The sequence below is a fragment of the Neolamprologus brichardi genome, chromosome 22 (assembly GCF_056152115.1).
Source record: "Neolamprologus brichardi isolate AB-2024 chromosome 22, ASM5615211v1, whole genome shotgun sequence".
NCBI classification, from domain to species: Eukaryota; Metazoa; Chordata; class Actinopteri; order Cichliformes; family Cichlidae; genus Neolamprologus; species Neolamprologus brichardi.
The window spans coordinates 5,848,478-5,866,842 of NC_142124.1; the positions used below are offsets into that span (position 1 = coordinate 5,848,478).

Genomic DNA, 18,365 nt, shown 5'->3' on the forward strand with positions numbered 1-18,365 from the left:
AGTAACTACATAAATTGCTTTTGCAAAAAAAAAAATACAAAGACATTAAAAATATTTTCTGTTGCTGGTGTTGTTTTTGTTTTGTTTTTGTTTTTTTTACACAGTTTTCTCATTACAGAAATTTCAGAGGTATATCCCCCAAAACTGTAAATGCAAAAAAGTTGCACAAAATAGTTTCCAGGAAATTTATTTTCAGTGTCTTCATGGTGGTCTGGTGGTGGTCAGAGGCAGTAGCGGTTTTAGATACGGGCGACACGGCGGTTGCCCAGGGCGGCATCGTGGTGGGGGGCGGCATCACGGGCATCGGTAAAAAAAAAAATAGCTCGTACTCATGCTGCCCCGACGTCATGCGAGCCCATATTGGGAATGGCATAGGCACCGATCGATTTTCTATCGCCCATGGGAGTAAGGGCGCCCTCCGTTTGCGAGGTGCGCCTGCTGCTTGCGGCACAGGGAGGAGAGGGCGGGGCGACGGGGGATTCTCTGGCTGGCTGGAGCAGCAAAAATTACCAACTCTCAAAATAAAACAAAAATAAAAACAAACAACAAACACGAAAACACCAAACATCATGATACAGACTTATAATTTGCACCGATGTTTTTTCAAAATTCTATACACGAAAAGTGAGCGTAAGAGCCCTCGGTGCGCTTGCTTGCTGCTGAAGTCAAAGTAAACTTTATTGTCATCTCCGCTACATACAATCCAGTATATAGAGAGACGAGACGACGAGGCTCCAGTTACAGCAGTGCAAGAAAACAAACAATAAATATTTAAGAGTAAAAAAAAAAAAATATACACTTTAGGACTCGGGGTAAAGGGATCAATAGCAATTTAAAATGTATATTTTATATTTTGTTTATTTAAAGTCTCACACACAACCCGTTTTTAAAGTTTAAACTAACAGGCTAGGACCGCCACTGCTTGTTGGGAGGAATAAAATCAAAATGTTCCCACACAGGGGAGGACATCCTCCTCTTCTTAGCTGGCCCCATTCTCTCCTGACTTTCTCTCCTCACTCTCATAAACCTCCAAACTGTCTCCAAACTGTCACTAACCGCAACTCTCCATCAAACACCCACATTTTGAATGCAGTCTGAGGGGTTTATATCGCTGTCATATCTCGCGGCAAAGTTCGAACCACTTCCTGAACCAGTCCCGTGGTACAGTCGGGAAGCTAGGCTTCGGACGTCATCATTTTCAGCTCCTCCCATAAATGAAGCAAGCCTCGTTACCACTGACTGCTCGATACGCGCATCGCGGAAACGTCCCCTCCATTACTCGACACAAGCTTTGAAGCGTCGATACAGAACGTCACATCACTAGTATTAACAGAAGTTCTGAAAAGTGCACCGACTTCCGAGATAAACAGATATCAGCATTGGAAGTCACAGAGAAACTGCAGAGATGAATATTCACTTTATTGCGGCGTTCTCCCTCTTAAGTCATGTAGTATCTCCAGGTAAGCTCGCATTTTATGTATTTTTTATAACTGTCTCTTAAAATTGAAACTGAGTTTTACGCAGCTAACTACTTTCACTTTTATTAGTGGTAATTACAAATGTTTCTTATTTCATAGAATTAAAAACACTTATGCAATGACAATAAAGCAAAACTGACGCTTTATACATTTTCTTTCACTGAGCATATGGCGTTATTTTTTGCCACTATTCTTAGCGCACGTAAAAACAATTTTGCAGGGGCAAGTGTTGCATTTTGAGGAGAAATTTATTTTGAGCGAAGAAAAGCTAAATTTGAGTGAACAAAATTAACTGCTGCGTGCAAAAAATGTATTTTAGTGTTTGCTATTATCCATACACACACACACAATAGCAGCCCCTCTCGCTCAGTTTTTGCATTTGCGTGCAAATTCAAAAACTCAGAATAGTGGCACAAAAATAACGGCATATGAGCACAACAAAAAGTGACTAATGCCACTTCGAGATGAGATCAGACATTCGTTCTTTTGTCTAGCAGAATGTTTATGTGTGTGTGTGTGTGTATGATTTCTTGAATGAGGAAATATATTGAAACTACTTTCAGATATTGAAAATAAATACTATTCTTAAAACGGGAAAAATATTGCAGTCTTGTTGTTCTTTAGCAAAATGTAAATAAATATATACAACAATCTCAAATCTATAGTTTTGTTATTTTTTTCTTTATTTATTCCATGCAGTGAAACACTCCCTGAAGTTAATTTTCAGTGAATCATCTGGAGTCCAAGACTTTGTGGGTGTCCTGCGGGCTGATGAAACTGAGCTGGTGCACTGCAACACCAACCTCAACAAAGCAGAACCAAAACCAAACTGGCTTAAAGATTTCATGCAAAGCAATCAAGAACACAACGACTTGTACACTCAAGAGTGTCTTCATAGTAAACGTTTTTTTAAAGACATATTAAATGTATTGAGAAGGAGTTGCAGCCAAACTGAAGGTATTGTTGTAAAGCTAAAATGTTCAGAAGCTTTTGCTTTGCCCAAGCAGAACAAGCTTGCTTTGATATCTTCTTTCTTTCTTTCTTCCTTATGTCCCTCAGGTGTTCACACCCTTCAGAGAATGTATGGCTGTGAATGGGACAATGAGACTGAAGAGGTCAAAAGTTTTGATCGATATGGTTATGATGGAGAAGACCTTATGGAATTTAACCAGGAGACACAGACATGGCTCATTTCAACTCCTTGTGCTAGCATTGTCAAACACAAGTTAGACAATCAGCAAATTAGAATAGCAGATATTAACCATTACCTCACAAACGTGTGTTCTAAATGGCTGAAACAGTATCTGGACTATGGAAAATATTTTCTACAACGAACAGGTAGGTTTCCATCACATAACGCTATTTTGGGGAAACAATATCTACAGGGGTTATTCATTTCATTTCAAATGAAAGGAATAAAGGAATATATATGCAAAGCATAACGCTGTTCTCTATTAAGGTATAATGCCTTATTTTGGTCTCTTTAGACTGGCCTTCAGTGTCTCTCCTCCAGAAGACTCCCTCCTCTCCAGTCAGCTGCCACGCTACAGGTTTCTATCCTGACCGAGCCGTTATGTTCTGGAGGAAAGATGGAAAAAAACTTTATCAATTCACAGACCGTGAACAGATATACCCTAATCAGGACGGGACGTTCCAAATTAATGTAGTCCTAAAACTTTCATCAGTCACACCTGAGGACTGGTCAAGGTATGACTGTGTGTTTCAGCTTTCTGCTGTCAAAGAAGACATCATCATCAAACTGGACCAAAAAGTGATCAAGAGTAACAGAGGTAAGAGTGAACCCAAAATAATGGATTTAGTGTGTGTGTTCAGGACCAGATGATGGGAAAGTAATAACTTTAAACCTAAGAAATCTACATGCTTTATGTTTTCATTATAAATCCTTGGCAAAGAAGTAGACCAGCAGACAAATAGAAAAGCATTTTTTTGTGTGGTAGTGTGGATGTAATAACTGTTATACATCTATACAGATACACAATTTTGGATTGATGGATGTTTTGTCTTTCCAGATTATTTAATCTGTACAAGTCCCGAAGAGAACAATGATTATTACATCAAAGTTTCCGTGGGTTTTTTTTTTGTTCTGCTCATCATAGTCCTTGTTTTCATCGTGTACAAGATTACAGGTGATGTGTATATGTATATGGTATTTTCATTAAACGATTATAAAATTTTATTGATTCAGTTTACCACCCAAAAACAGTTCATTTAAATCCAAAGCATTCATGATGTTGTGAAAGAAAAGTTAAAAGAACAAACATATATTAAAATATTAAAGAGAGTTAGATTTAATTTGTTGTTCAGTTGTTGGTTTAACGTTTTATATCTAAGGTTTAAGATCATGGTTTGAGTTTGTTTGCCATCTACAATCATTTATAGAATTTTCATCAGTTTAAAATACCCCAAATTAAAATTATTTCAACAGAAAAACTTTAACGATGAATCAGATATGAATTGAACCAAACCTGTGGTGACTATCTGCAGTATAACATAAATTTGATGTCAAGACTTAAGTCATTATATATTTTTGAAGACTGGATATGGTGATTAACACTTTGTTTGTTTGTTTGTGTCTGTGATTCCAGTTGACGAAAGCAATCAAAAGAGTAAGCATGAGTTACATTCATTTGAAATAAAAACTGAGTTAGATAATTTGTTGAGTAAAAACTTTCTTTATTTTTCCAGAAGACTTGGAGACTTTGAAGTACTCCCCCATCGCTGCACTGGTTCTTGCTCTCATCCTTTGTTGTTTAACTGGAGTTCACTTTTATGAAACGAATACTGGTAAGCAAACAAAACATTTAACTCAAATCTTCACATTATATACATTATATAAATAGAACCTCAGGTCAGTACAAAAATTAACATTTGGTTGTTCAATGTGAGATGAACAACACAACATGACATATGTCAATTCAATTCAACTGTTTTCATATAGCACCAAGTCACAACAACACTCAGCCTGCTTTATGTTGTAAGTCAGAGACCTCAAAATAATACAGAGGAAACCCCTCAAATCTGTCGACAACCTATGAATAAGCATTTGGTGGCACTGGGAAGAAAAAAACACATTTTTGACAGGAAGAACCAAACTCAGGAAGGGGCAGTTATCTGCTGCAACCAGTTGAGGGTGGAGACAAACAGAGGGAAACGGAGTTTTATCTGTCCTAAGCACTGGAAACCTAAGTTCTGCTGTTTTACTCTTTTTAATGAAAAGAGACTATCTCCTGGTAATCCTTTAAAACTATTTGTTCGGTCTTTTTCTAATTGTTTTGTTATCAGCTTTAACATTAGAATGGTAACTGAGGCCTGTAAAGTAAAAAATCTAGCTCTTGGTTTGTTTGTTTTTGTGTGAACATGGCACAGTGTCATGATCCTGGGTTTTCAACCAGCGTTTTCCATTCTTACAATTTCTGTCTGTTCTCTGTTTTAATTAATTTAGGCTTGGTTTAATATTATGCTTTTGCTTAGGCTGTTTTCTCCTTTGTGTTTGTTTCTAGTTCCCCTTAGAGTGACAATTTGTGTTTTGATCTCTATTCTTAATACCCAGCCCGTTCTCACTCCCGAGGCGTAACATGCCGACGTTTTGTCACGTCCCGCGGCGTTCCTGAGGAACGCAAAAGGACACCTTCGGCGTTCTTATGGTACGCGGCGGGTTATGGCCGAAATCCAGTGCAATGATGCTCCCGCGGTAATAGACGTTCCAGCCCTGTATTCCAGCCCTAAACCTAACCTTATCCCTAGCCCTAACCATAACCTTTTTCCTGACCTTAACCAAGACTTTAATGATGTTAAATAGCGTGTTTCTAAGCGATTTGAAGAAAAAGAGCGAACATGTGTAGATTGAGTCCATACGGTTCTCATATTTCCTCATTTTTCCGAGGTCGTCATTTAGGAACGTGGTGGGTAGCCAAAAATGTAATATGTTGACGATTTGTCACCTAGCCTAAAATGTTACGCTTTGGGAGTGAGAACGTGTTGCAGCACCATGATTAGCTGGGTTGTGCTCTTGACTTCTGGTTTGTATTAATTCCTTATTGCAGTTATCAGCAGTTCTCTGTTCCCATTGTCAAGTCATCGTCGTCCCTGTTTGTGTTTCCGTTTTTTGTTATTTCCCATTTTATTTTTTTAGTCTTTGTCCCCTGTGTGCTGTTTAATTTTTCCATGTCTTGTCCTCCTTAATTGTTGTCAGCTGTTTTCCCACCTATTGGCCATCTGCTTGTTGTCCTATGACTCTATTTATTCTCTCTGTCTCCAACTGTTCATTGTGGTTTTGTGCTGTTTGTCAGTCCTTGTGTTGCTCCATGCTATTTTTTGGATTATTGAACTTACGTTTCCTACAGCATCATCTGTTTGCTGCCACAACTACAATATAAATTTGTTTCAGTTAAGTTAATGGTTTTCCTTGTCTGCATCTGGGTCTACGCCACAACCTTACACACCATTTGCCCTTCTAGTGAATCTGCTAGAATGTCCACACATTGCAAAGCTTGGCAATGGTTTCCCACAATACAGTGAATGAACAGAATAAAATGATTGACAATGAATGTTCCAGACCAGCAATCTGAAAAAAATGTTCTGCCTTGATAGGTGTTCACATTTACTTATAATCAGTTAATCACATGTATTTAATTAGCAGCATCTGGCTGTTACTTACTATCTTAACTCCTATTGAAGCAGTAAAGGTGTACTTAGATTCTCACAGGACTGCTTCTGCATTTTTATTAAATAATGACATGGTATAATAATGTATGTCACGTATTGTTGCCTACCTGATGTTTACATTATATTCTGATATGTAGTCTTATAAGGGTTATGTTGACAGAAGTTATACTTTTGTTTAATTGACCATAATGTTGTTCAGGCTGGAGCGTTATTTCCTGTATATTTCAGTACTTTGACACAACAAGGGAAAAGTGTTAAGATTACAATCAAAGTGGAAACAGTATTAGAATAAATGTTTTTATAAACCTCTAAGTGTGGTAGGAGAGAGTTCAACAAGGGGACAGAGACATTAATTTTTTGTGTTTCAGATTTCTCCATAATTCTTCGATCTGGTAAGTAAAGCATATTCTGTTATTCTTTCTTATGTGATCTATCTAACGTGTAGATTTTTAAAAGTCTTTGTGGTAACCATTCGTTCTTCTGGTAGATTATGCGTTGAAATGGAGAGAGCCATTACCTGGAATACAATGGGGACCCTGAAACAGGACGCAATTATAAGACCTTGACTTTACATTATTGAAGCATTAATGCATTTGTTTTTTTATTTACTATCGATTGATTTGCACACTGATATTGTTTCGCTGACTTGTTGAATGGACATTATATGGCTCACTACTTGAATGCAAGCACAAGGCTGTGTTTGTATATTATTTCAGTGCAAACTGTGTTTTGAATTTATCTTTGTACTGTGGATTCATAACTGTGTAGACTCACAAATTATCACAGTTAGCGCTGGCCAACCGTGGGGATGTGAGGAAGAAGGACCCAAATGCTGGACTCTTTATGATAAACAGTGCATTTATTTACAGTGGTGTAAATAATCCACAGAATAATAAGTCCCCGTGTGTTCCCTTGACTCCCTTGTCGTGTCCGCCCACAAGTCCGTGCTCCATGCTCTTCCACTCCTGTGTGTCCCGGCACCCCGTGCTCACTGCTCTTGTCTTCCACGCTCCTTCCTGGATAAAATAACAAAGAAGCAACCATCAGGACACTCAACCACTGTGGGTATGCACTCACTTGGCTCACAAAGACCACTGACGTGGAGTCTCACACAACAATCCCACGCCGAGGAGCGCTCGGCCATACTCTTAAGTAGCTCCCCGACGAGGCTTCATTAGCTGCAGATGTGTGTGATCACCCGCTTCAGGCATGGCCAGCCTCCAGATGGTAAATGGCCTGTATTTGTACAGCTTTTCTAGTCGCTAAGGACCCCAAAGCGCTTTATACAACCAGTCATCCACCCATTCACACACTGGTGATGGCAAGCTACATTGTAGCAACAGCCACACTGGGGCGCACTGACAGAGGCGAGGCTGCCGGACACTGGGTTTATGGCTGTCATTTCTTCAAAGCTTGATTTGTTTAAAAAAAAAAAAAGTTTTCATCCTAAGTCTAAGAGATGGCAGCAGAGACTCTGTAAATCTTTTGGCTGCTCCCTTTCGGGCTCACAGCAGATTTTTGTCAGTGCGACTTGTCATACAGTCCCGATCAAAAGTTTAAAGACCAGTTGAAAAATGGCAAAAAAACCCATATTTTGCATGGTTGGATCTTCACAAGGTTCCAAGTCGAGCTTCAACACGCAACAAGAAGAAATGAGAGTGAGACAAAACATTTTTTGAGCATGCAATTTATTGAAAACAACACTTAAAGTGCTCTACCTGCACTGTGTATAGTGCTGGCGGAGCGCTGCTGACGTCGACTGAGAAAATTGTCAGGCGGTGGAAGGAATACTTCGAGGACCTCCTTAATCCCACTGACGCGTCTTCCGAGGAGGAAGCAGAGTCTGGGGATGAGGGGAATGACCCGCCAATTTCTGGGGGCGAGGTCACTGAGGCAGTTAAACAACTCCTTGGTGGCAGAGCCCCTGGTGTTGATGAGGTCCGCCCCGAGTTCCTGAAGGCTCTGGACGTTGTAGGGCTGTCCTGGCTGACACGCCTCTGCAATGTTGCGTGGAGATCAGGGGCAGTACCCGTGGATTGGCAGACCGGGGTGGTGGTCCCCATCTTTAAGAAGGGGGACCGGAGGGTGTGTTCCAACTACAGGGGGATCACACTCCTCAGCCTCCCCGGGAAAGTCTATGCCAGGGTGCTGGAAAGGAGAGTTCGTCCGCTAGTCGAACCTCTGATGCAGGAGGAACAATGCGGTTTTCGTCCTGGTCGCGGAACACTGGACCAGCTCTTCATCCTCTCGAGGATACTTGAGGGTGCATGGGAGTTTGCCCAACCAGTCTACATGTGTTTTGTGGACTTGGAGAAGGCATTCGACCGTGTCCCTCGGGGTGTCCTGTGGGAGGTGTTGCGGGAGTATGGGGTGTCTGGCCCATTGCTACGGGCCATTCGATCCCTATACAACCGTTGCAAGAGCTTGGTTCGCATTGCCGGCAATAAGTCGGACTCGTTCCCGGTGGGTGATGGGCTCCGCCAGGGCTGCCCTTTGTCACCGGTTCTGTTCATAATTTTTATGGACAGGATTTCTAGGCGCAGCCAAGTGGCGGAGGGCTTTCACTTTGGTGGCCTCAGGATCTCATCTCTGATCTTTGCGGATGATGTGGTTCTGTTGGCTTCATCGGGTGAGGGCCTCCAGCTCGCACTGGAGCGGTTCGCAGCCGAGTGTGAAGCAGCGGGAATGAGGATCAGCACCTCCAAATCTGAGGCCATGGTTCTCAGCCGGAAAAGGGTGGAGTGCCCACTCCGGGTCGGGGATGAGGTCCTGCCCCAAGTGGAGGAGTTCAAGTATCTCGGGGTCTTGTTCGCGAGTGATGGGAGAAGGGAGCCGGAGATCGACAGACGGATTGGGGCTGCGGCTGCAGTAATGCAGACCCTGCACCGGTCCGTCGTGGTGAAGAGAGAGCTGAGTGTAAAAGCGAAGCTCTCAATTTACCGGTCGATCTACGTCCCTACCCTCACCTATGGCCACGAGCTGTGGGTAGTGACCGAAAGGACGAGATCGCGGATACAAGCGGCGGAAATGAGCTTCCTCCGAAGGGTGGCTGGCATCTCCCTTAGAGATAGGGTGAGAGGTTCGGCTATCCGGGAGGGGCTCAGAGTAGAGCCGCTGCTGCTCCACATCGAAAGGAGCCAGCTGAGGTGGTTTGGGCATCTGACAAGGATGCCCCCTGGGCGCCTCCTGGGTGAGGTGTTCCAGGCATGTCCCACCGGGAGGAGGCCCCGGGGCAGACCCAGGACACGCTGGAGAGATTATATCTCTCGGCTGGCCTGGGAACGCCTTGGTGTTCCCCCGGATGAGCTGGAGGAGGTGGCTGGGGAGAGGGAGGTCTGGGCCTCTTTGCTTAGGCTGCTGCCCCCGCGACCCGGCCCCGGATAAAGCGGATGAAGATGGATGGAACACTTAAACTGAAACAGGCTGTTTTACAGCTGATCAGAAGTTTAGGACCACACCTGCAAAAAAAACCCATAAACTCCCCAAAACAGAAATCAAAGTTCCAAAGATGAACTCAATAATGAGTAGCTCCACCGTTATTGTTAATCACTTCAAAAATTCATTGTGGCATACTTGATGTAAGCGTTTCCATGAGGTGAGTGGGAACATTTCTCCAAGTGGTGAAGACGGCCACACGAAGGCAATCTACTGTCTGGAACTGTTGCGTCTGGATATGTTCTAACCTTTTAAAGGTATAATACGAAGTGATTATCTTTTTGTGTTTACAAACACTGCCCCGCTCAACAAGTGAGCAGTGTCGGTCAAACCAGTTAGAAGATAAATATAGAGAAGCAGCATTAACAAAAAGCCATGAATAATACATAATTATCAGAAATGACATGAAGTGACAAAGTAAATATAACATTTTTTTAATCTGTCTAACTTAGAAACTTTTTATGTTTTATCTATATTATATATGTGGGATGGGATTTATGGGATTTGGACAGCTGCATTCAAAAAGAACATATTTCTTCTTCACATACTAAATGCCAAATTCTATAACCTGTTTGTGTGTTTTGATTTTTGAGCTGGCTGTATATATTTTTAAAAAGTGCAAATTTGGGAGTATGGATTAAAACACAAATTCAAAAAATAAACTCTGCATTTCCACAACTGAGATCTCACCTTTCTTCTTTGGTAACGACTGCCACAGATGCCACGGCTGCCACGATTACCACAACTGCAATGAAAACGATAACTAGAACAACGATTGCAGCTCCAATGTCATTGGGATTCTCTGTTGAATAGAATATGGAAGGACTTTAATAATAAATGTGTGCTGTTACTTAAGAATAAGTGAAGAACAAATCAGTAAGGGCCTGGTAGTTGATGCATCTTATATCTCTGATTGAAATAATAAGATTTATCAGTTCCACAATTGGTACCTCATTACTTTTTGCTCACTTCAGTTATCTATCATGTGTCCCCACTTCAGTGAACCATCTTACTGAGTTGTTAGTAGTAGAGATTTGATTAGTAAATGTGGTAAAATTGGTAAAAGGTCAACATATCCAATATTGCCTCAAGCAACTTACACCATTATAGAAAGAAATCATCAATCAATTAATACTCTGTGTGAAAGCACTTTGCAAAACTGAGCAGAAAAAAGAAAAGTTGACAGGAAGAAACAAAATCAGGGCCATGACATGCTCATCTGCCACAGCAAGCTGGGAGAAAGTTTCGAGTGAAAAGATGATCATGGAGACACAGCAAGCAACATAATTGATAATTGGACGGTCAGGTCTACAGACCTGGAACATGAAGTCAGAGTCAGAGACAAATGCACAAAGGAGAGTAATTTGTGTTTGCTGTCTTTTGTACACAAGACAAAAAGTTTATTCCATTCATTTCAAGGGTTTTGGTGTTAATATTATTATAAGTATTATAATAACTTGTATTGATGAATGATTACAGTGCTTGGTGAGAATCTTGTTGTCCTCTTCTAAATAAATAATTCTAGCGATTATGTGGAACTACTGAGTGCCAACTCAGTATGATGCTTTACGTTAATACTGTAGTATTAATAACTACTGTGTAAAAATGCTCCAGTCTTACTCATATTGGTCCTGATCACTGCTCGGTCCAGTTTGGTGATGATGTCATTGTTCACACTATAGAACTGAAACACACAGTGGTACCTCTGCCAGTCTTCAGGTGTGACTGATGAAACATTGAGATCAACACTCGTCTGAAAGGTCCCATCATTGTTGGGAAAGATCTCTCCCAGATCCACACCTTCATGAAGCTCCTCTCCATCTTTCCTCCAGAACATCATGGCTCTGTCAGGATAGAAACCTGTAGTGTGGCAGCTGACTGGAGAGGAGGAAGACTTCTGAAGGAGAGACACTGATGGAAGAACTGGAGAGAGACAGGCAGTTGTTAGATTCTCGTTTGAATTTGACTCTGCTTTAAAAAGCCATACATTTTCTCTTTTACAACTTCACATGATATTCTGTAATTTTACCTGCTGTCTGCAAAAGGTTTCTCCTGTAGTGGACATACTTCTTTAAAAGCCCAGGGCATTCATGCGTGTAAAAGTTTTTATTGTAATTTAATCTAGGTTTTTCAGCATCCCATCTCAGTTTGGTGATGATAGCCTATGGTTTTGGAGCGATCCATGTCAGTGTCTGTAGGTCCGATGATAGAAAGTCTTCTCCATCATATCCATACTGATTGAACCCATTAATCTCTTCAGTCTCATCATCCCATTCACATCCATTCATCCTTTGCAAAATATGAAGACCTGAAAAGAGACACGGTGACAAAAACCACGGGAAATTAGTGAGATGTTAGCAGAGCTCATAGCCGATATCAGATCTTTGTCATCTGATACAGACAGAAAAAAAGATGATCTCCTGTTACTAACATAAAAAACCAGTCTATCAACTTAAGGACAGTGTCGAAGTGTCACTTTTTTCTGCTTTTATTCACTGTTCTTATTTTCTTTTCACTTGTCTTCATAAGCAGTAAATGTCATTACTATCTATTGCAATGTATATTCTCTAGTAATTACATGTGTCGTAAATATTTATGTAATTAATTATTTCAGATTTTAATTAATCATTGCCACATTTAATTAATTATTTAATGGTGTATTTAATTAATTCATTATGGCAGTCCTGGCATTCCATAGTTTATCAGACATTAACTTTTTGTGTTAATTGTATTTGATTACTATGTGTTATATTGACAAGATTATTTTATGGTCAGCTTATTTTATTTTACAACAAATTTCTAATATATAATATATAATCTAATATATAATTTAGTGTTCAATAACTAAACTAAATTAAGGTTGATCTTACTGTATGTACTGTATGTAGAATGACCACTCGGTAGCTTTCTTGTGATGCTGCTTTACTGAACGTGTATCCAGCATGGGTTATAACAGCACAACAACGGGTGTGGCAGCTAAGAGAAGAACTGCACATCGACAGCCCTGCCACAAAGCATGTCATGGTGGCGTAAAGCCGCAACGCCCACCCGCTCGACACAGGCAACCCAGTATATGAGACTGTACACTTTCTCTTCAATCAAAGCAATAATCAAAACATTTTTGAACAACGACCTGTATTTTTGAAAATACTACACATTTGTAACAACAGACTTTCAATTCAGGCTTCCAAAATATACACGAGTCATCTTTTCACAATGCATCTCTTCAAAAACATTCCACAACGTTCCTCAAAATTATCTGCTGGAACCTGAATTCAACATTGTAGGGCCTTATGACATCATGCTTATGTAAAAAATAGTTTTTTAAATGTAAGAGAAATAAGATAATATGGCAACAGGGGTGTAATTATTAAAATGACACAAAGAAGAGGCTTAAAATAACATTATAACCCACAGGTACAAAACCAAAAGACCTAAACTGATTAGTACTGCCTTGCTTCTATCACTAAACATCACAATAACTAATACGAGACCATGCAATCTGTTTGCAAATTGCAAACTGGTGAAATTGGTGCAAGGCACTATTTCCATTGAAAAGAATGGACATTCAAAGTTAGATTTTTTTTTTCAAAGGAGCCATGGCTTGAAAAGTGAACACTGAATACTGCAGTAATAAAGGCCCTAAAGTTGAAAAGTGGCGGAAAATCTCTCAAGTCTGTTATGTCACAAATCCACGCCCCTGTGGAACTCTCTCAGGTCTGAACCACCTGACCTTTGAAATCGCTGTTGCCATCTCCCCTTAACACATCCGTGCACTGATGCCTCTACACCACAGAGCGCTCCTTTTATTTACACCTATTTCCTCAAGTCAGTTGAGCTCTACTTTTCTGCATGGATTATCTATTATATTTCACTTTCCAGCCAAAACGTCCAGTTCAGATCCAGTGTGTCTATTACCCTGAAAGTGATGATATCTTTAACGAACCTCCATGACTCCTGGAGGATCTGTTTCCTCTTTCTAACTGAAAATGAGTTGCTTCAAAAAAGGACCACTGGCAATCAAGCTTCTAGCATTCCACCATTGGTTATATCCTTATTCCCACTCACACAGACTTTGTCACTTCCCGATAGAGTCCTTTTTATTTATTTATTTTGTCAGATACATATAGAAACAATCAAGCCACTCATTTTCTTAACCTTTTATGAGAGGAGGTACACTGGTTTGATAAGCACTCTCATGACTACCTGCACTATCATGACTATGTCTTTTAGGAAGGTGATCTTTTGCACAGTTTGCAAATGTTACTAAAAACATTCTTGGTTGAGAGAAAAAGTTCCAGACGTAACATAGATGTGGTTTTAACACATGAGATAAGAAACAACTCTGTTGACAAGACAAGACAGTTGACAAAGTAGCAAACTTTATGCACCAAATCAAGTGTTAAATCTTTTTACATGTTTTGTTTTTTTAACAGAAACCTGTCAAATTTCTCTCTCCCACAGTCTCTTTTTTTAGGAAATACAAATTCATTTACAAAAGGAAAATAAAAAAGATATCAACAAGTAAATGCAAAAATGTGTACTTATTTTTTTTTTTTAATAAATAGTTCCATAACTGAATTATGAAGGTCTGTTATGCAGCCTCAATGAGTTTCTTGTGACAGACTGTGCCAGTTTCAGGAATTCATTAATAAGTTACTTCTCTCCAAAATATCTAACTGCTGTTCAGTTAATCGTGTTGTTAACTTTTTATTTGCCACTGACATGTCACAGATTTTGCCTGAGCATACATGTTTCTCAGTTACTTTGAAATATATTTTCACATATTTATCTGCTTTCAGAGTTTTTAAGAAAACTTTCAACAACAGCCAGAATTGTTTTGAGGTTTTGATGCAATCTGACACCTGACTCTACAGTGAAACCTACTGGCCTCTGTTATCATTGTCATATCTTGATGATGTTCCATGTAACATGAATTTTACTCTAAATAGAATTAAAGATTATAAATAGAATTCACTCACTATGTAACTGTATTACACTCATTATCTGGAAGTAGCTGTCATCCAGTTTGATCTTCACACTGTCAAACAAAGCTATTCCATGTCAGTGGGTTTTATTTTCAAAAGCATGCTTCTCTGATGGATGGACCTCAGTGGCTCTTTATGTAAGAAAACCCAACAATTCTCAATATTTTTTAAACTAAACAATGGTCAACATAAAACAGCAGTGTGTGTGTGATTCATAAAGAAATAGACACATAGCACCTCTTGCTACATTTGTAATACCATTAAAAACGAATTATTTAACTGAGAATATAACTCCATGAAGAAAACAGTTTCAACTTTAAAATTTCTAATAAATAGCAGAGTTGAAAGAAAAAACTAAATAAAATTTATTAAAATTAAAAAAGTATTTTACCTCATTTTATTTTATTACTTTTTGTTGTTGCGTGTTAATATAAGCCATGTCTCCAGTTATAAAAAATATAATGAAAGAAACCATTATGATGAAGGAGGTGGTTACATTATTGACCTTAAATAAATGAATAACCAAAATGGTGCAAGTAAATTATTTATAGACAGAACAGTTAAAATATAGTGAAACATGAAAACTGTTTGACTTGAATGACTGAACAATCCTTTGGATTATAAAACAAAAAGAGAAAAACGGTTTTTCACAAAAAGTAAAGTTTACATAAACAAACTATTTAAAAAACATCTTCTATGTGTTCATTTAACTTGATTTGAACACTGTTTTCTGGGTCCAGTGTTTGTATATGTGGATCTTGTTTCAGTTTCTCCAACAGTTCAGCAGTGTTGCCAGGCACTGTTATTTCCAAATAAGAAAATCACTGGTATTCTTTATAAAATACATAAACTGTATATCAGAGTAAAACAAGTTGTACTTACAAGGTGAACTTGAGTTTCTGCCTGAAATAAAAAGAACATAAATCATTTCAGGCATTTGTTCTACATTACAATCAAAGTTTCTGTCATATATATTCAAAAATAAAAGTGTCTAATATAAACAATACCAAAGAAATAATATAACTGAACCATGCACTGCTGGTCCTGGTTCATTGATAAACTCAGCTCCTTTGATTCTCTGACCTTTCCTCTTTTTGTAAACAGCAAATCCAACAACAGCAAAAAGGATGAGAAGAACTGGAACAACCACTGCAGCAGTGATGGAGATCATCCTGTCAGAGGGATTCTCTGCTCAGTAAAAACAGACAAACAAGATCAAATCTGCAGATGAAGCAGGTTAGAATAAACATATTTATTTCACAATTCTCTGTGGTGGGGTTGGGTGGACTGCCCCGGGCTCTGTGGGGCCGGGCGGCGCCGCTGCACTGGGCCCCGGTTCGGATGGGCCTGGGCCCCCCTTCCCTGGCGGGTCGCGGAGTATGGGGGTGCCTACTGGGGTCAGCGGGGGAGCTGGCCCCAGGGAGGGGTCACTTGCCCCTCCCTTCCTTCCCTCCCCATCTCCAGCTGCCTCCCTCTTCCCACTCCACCACAACCACCCACACATGCAGGGCCTTGGAGTAGGGGTGTGTCACCAGGGTGCAGAGGAGGTAACCCCCCCCTCTGTCCCCTTCTGGCTGCCTCTGCCTCAATTTTATCCCGCAACTTAGACATTCACATTACTCACACTCTCATTACACATACATATAGGATCTTGGGGGTGGGCACGCTACACGGAATCTCAATTACCATCAGGGTGTACACCTCACCCCTGGCGTCGTTGCCCACCTCTCAATTTTAAATACACGTAGACATTGAGGGCTAGCAGGAGGGACTATGCGCTTACCTGCTGCTCTCTGGCAGGTAGCTCCATGCCCTCCTGGGTTTTAAATGCACCTTAGAACACAAATACATCAACACTACATATGAGCGGGTGGAGGGAGGTTAGGAGTCTTCTCTCACCCTCGTTCTCTGCGGTCTGCTGGAGCAGGGGGGCTAGGAGGAGGAGTTGGCCGTCCGACTGGGGTCCGGAATGTGGGGCCTCCCTGCTGCTGCGGAGTCGGGGCGGTCTGCTTCTCCCCACCGCAGGGAAAAAGGGTAACACAACCTGGGTCTGGGTGCAGTTCCCCCCTCCAGGGGCAAGGGTACCTAGACCCGGTTTGTAGAGTACGCTTGGGGAGTGTGATTGTTTGTACAGCGTCTCTTTATGTCTGTCTCCACGTTGGTTAAGTGTGGAGTAAGTGCATATGAGAGCATGAGGGTGGGAATGGATGTTTGTATCTGTGTGTGCCTGTATGTCTGTGTATATATGTCAGGTTGGGTATCAGACGCCACCTCTCTGAGGACAGCTCAGGCCCTCCAAGGTTTGGAGGCCTATCTCCCCCCACCACCTCCCCTGCCGGGGGCGGACTCCCTCAGACATCGGTGCGTTGGTGGTTCTTTGTGTCCGGGGGTGGGCGTCCGGGTACACACCGGCTCACTCATTGGCGGCTGCTTATCGGGGCCTGGAGCCTGGGGCTCGCTTGGGCCACTTCGGAGGTGGGGTGCCCCCGGCCTCTCGGCCTGGGGCTCGGTCACTCAGGCACAGCTGGCTGCCGGCGGAGCTCACGGGCATGTCGCTGCAACCCCCCCTGGCTTCTGCTCCGTGGCTGCTGGGTGACCCCTCATCTGGGACTCTCCTCAGCTCTTTCTGGGACAGTGGCACGGCTGCCCCTCTGTTGGTCTTCCTTGGTCTCTTGTGTTCTGGGGGCCTCTGGATGTCTGGAGTTTTGATCTCCTCCATACCTGCTTCATGCCCTGGAGGACGGGGCAGTGGCCCCCCACACCCTCTAGCAGATCATTACATGAGGGAACCTTTTAAGAAAACAAGCGCGTCCATGCTCACAGGTGTACACACGGGTGATCACACACACAAACTACACCCTTTTTGGCTCCTACCTCAATGCACACTGTGCTGTCGATCTTACGTGCTGCACAATAATGTTTAATATTTAGTATTTACTGTCATATTCCCATATATCATTGTGATGTTGTTTATTGTATTACTCTCGTTTTCTTCTGCTTGTTTTCTTTTTTCTTTCTCAACAGGTGATCCAGGTGATCGATACATGTATTTTTTTTTTTTTTTTTTTTGCTTATTCTGTTTTTTGTTTTTTGCCCTTCTCCCCCGTCCCTCTTCTCAACTGTTTTTCTTTCCCTCTTTCTTTCTCCCTTTTCTTTCCCCCAGTCAAGTCTGTCCCGTATTCAGCAAGTGAAAATAAAATAAAGAATAAAAGGTGAATCAAATAGACCATTACGGCAAAGCTGGGATGGTCAATTTGGTAAAGAAAATCCGTTGGGCATCTTTCTTCGCCTTTAGACAATAATTCTGATGGCAAAAGAGCCAAACGGGACAGGCAAAAAAAAAAAAAAAAAAAATAGCAGAGTTGAAAGAAAAAACCTAAATAAAATTTATTAAGATTTAAAAAGTATTTTACCTCATTTTATTTTATTACTTTTTGTTGTTGCGTGTTAATATAAGCCATGTCTCCAGTCATGAAAAATATAATGAAAGAAACCATTATGATGAAGGAGGTGGTTACATTATTGACCTTAAATAAATGAATAACCAAAATGGTGCAAGTAAATTATTTATAGACAGAACAGTTAAAATATAGTGAAACATGAAAACTGTTTGACTTGAATGACTGAACAATCCTTTGGATTAAAAAACAAAAAGAGAAAAACGGTTTTTCACAAAAAGTACAGTTTACATAAACAAACTATTTAAAAAACATCTTCTATGTGTTCATTTAAGTGGAGATTTGAACACTGTTTTCTGGGTCCAGTGTTTGTATATGTG

At 40.7% G+C, this 18,365-nt stretch overlaps 1 protein-coding gene and 1 pseudogene across 2 annotated transcripts; one reads left to right on the forward strand and one right to left on the reverse strand.

Moving 5' to 3' along the window:
• The first annotated feature begins 1,291 nt into the window (after positions 1-1,291).
• Positions 1,292-7,867, forward strand: LOC102792254 (zinc-alpha-2-glycoprotein-like). 2 transcript variants are annotated; one of them, XM_087834707.1, is made up of 9 exons: positions 1,292-1,460; positions 2,178-2,435; positions 2,538-2,816; positions 2,966-3,268; positions 3,509-3,625; positions 4,085-4,105; positions 4,185-4,283; positions 6,533-6,556; positions 6,652-7,867. In XM_087834707.1, the coding sequence occupies exons 1-9, from the start codon at positions 1,406-1,408 to the stop codon at positions 6,702-6,704; spliced, it is 1,209 nt and encodes a 402-aa protein (XP_087690833.1). In that variant the 5' UTR covers positions 1,292-1,405; the 3' UTR covers positions 6,705-7,867. The 2 variants fall into 2 exon arrangements, with proteins under 2 accessions (XP_087690833.1, XP_087690834.1); XM_087834708.1 differs by having other exon boundaries at positions 4,188-4,283.
• A 1,856-nt stretch (positions 7,868-9,723) lies between these two features.
• LOC148096654 (major histocompatibility complex class I-related protein 1-like) lies at positions 9,724-15,758 on the reverse strand (annotated as a pseudogene).
• Between the last annotated feature and the right edge of the window lie 2,607 nt (positions 15,759-18,365).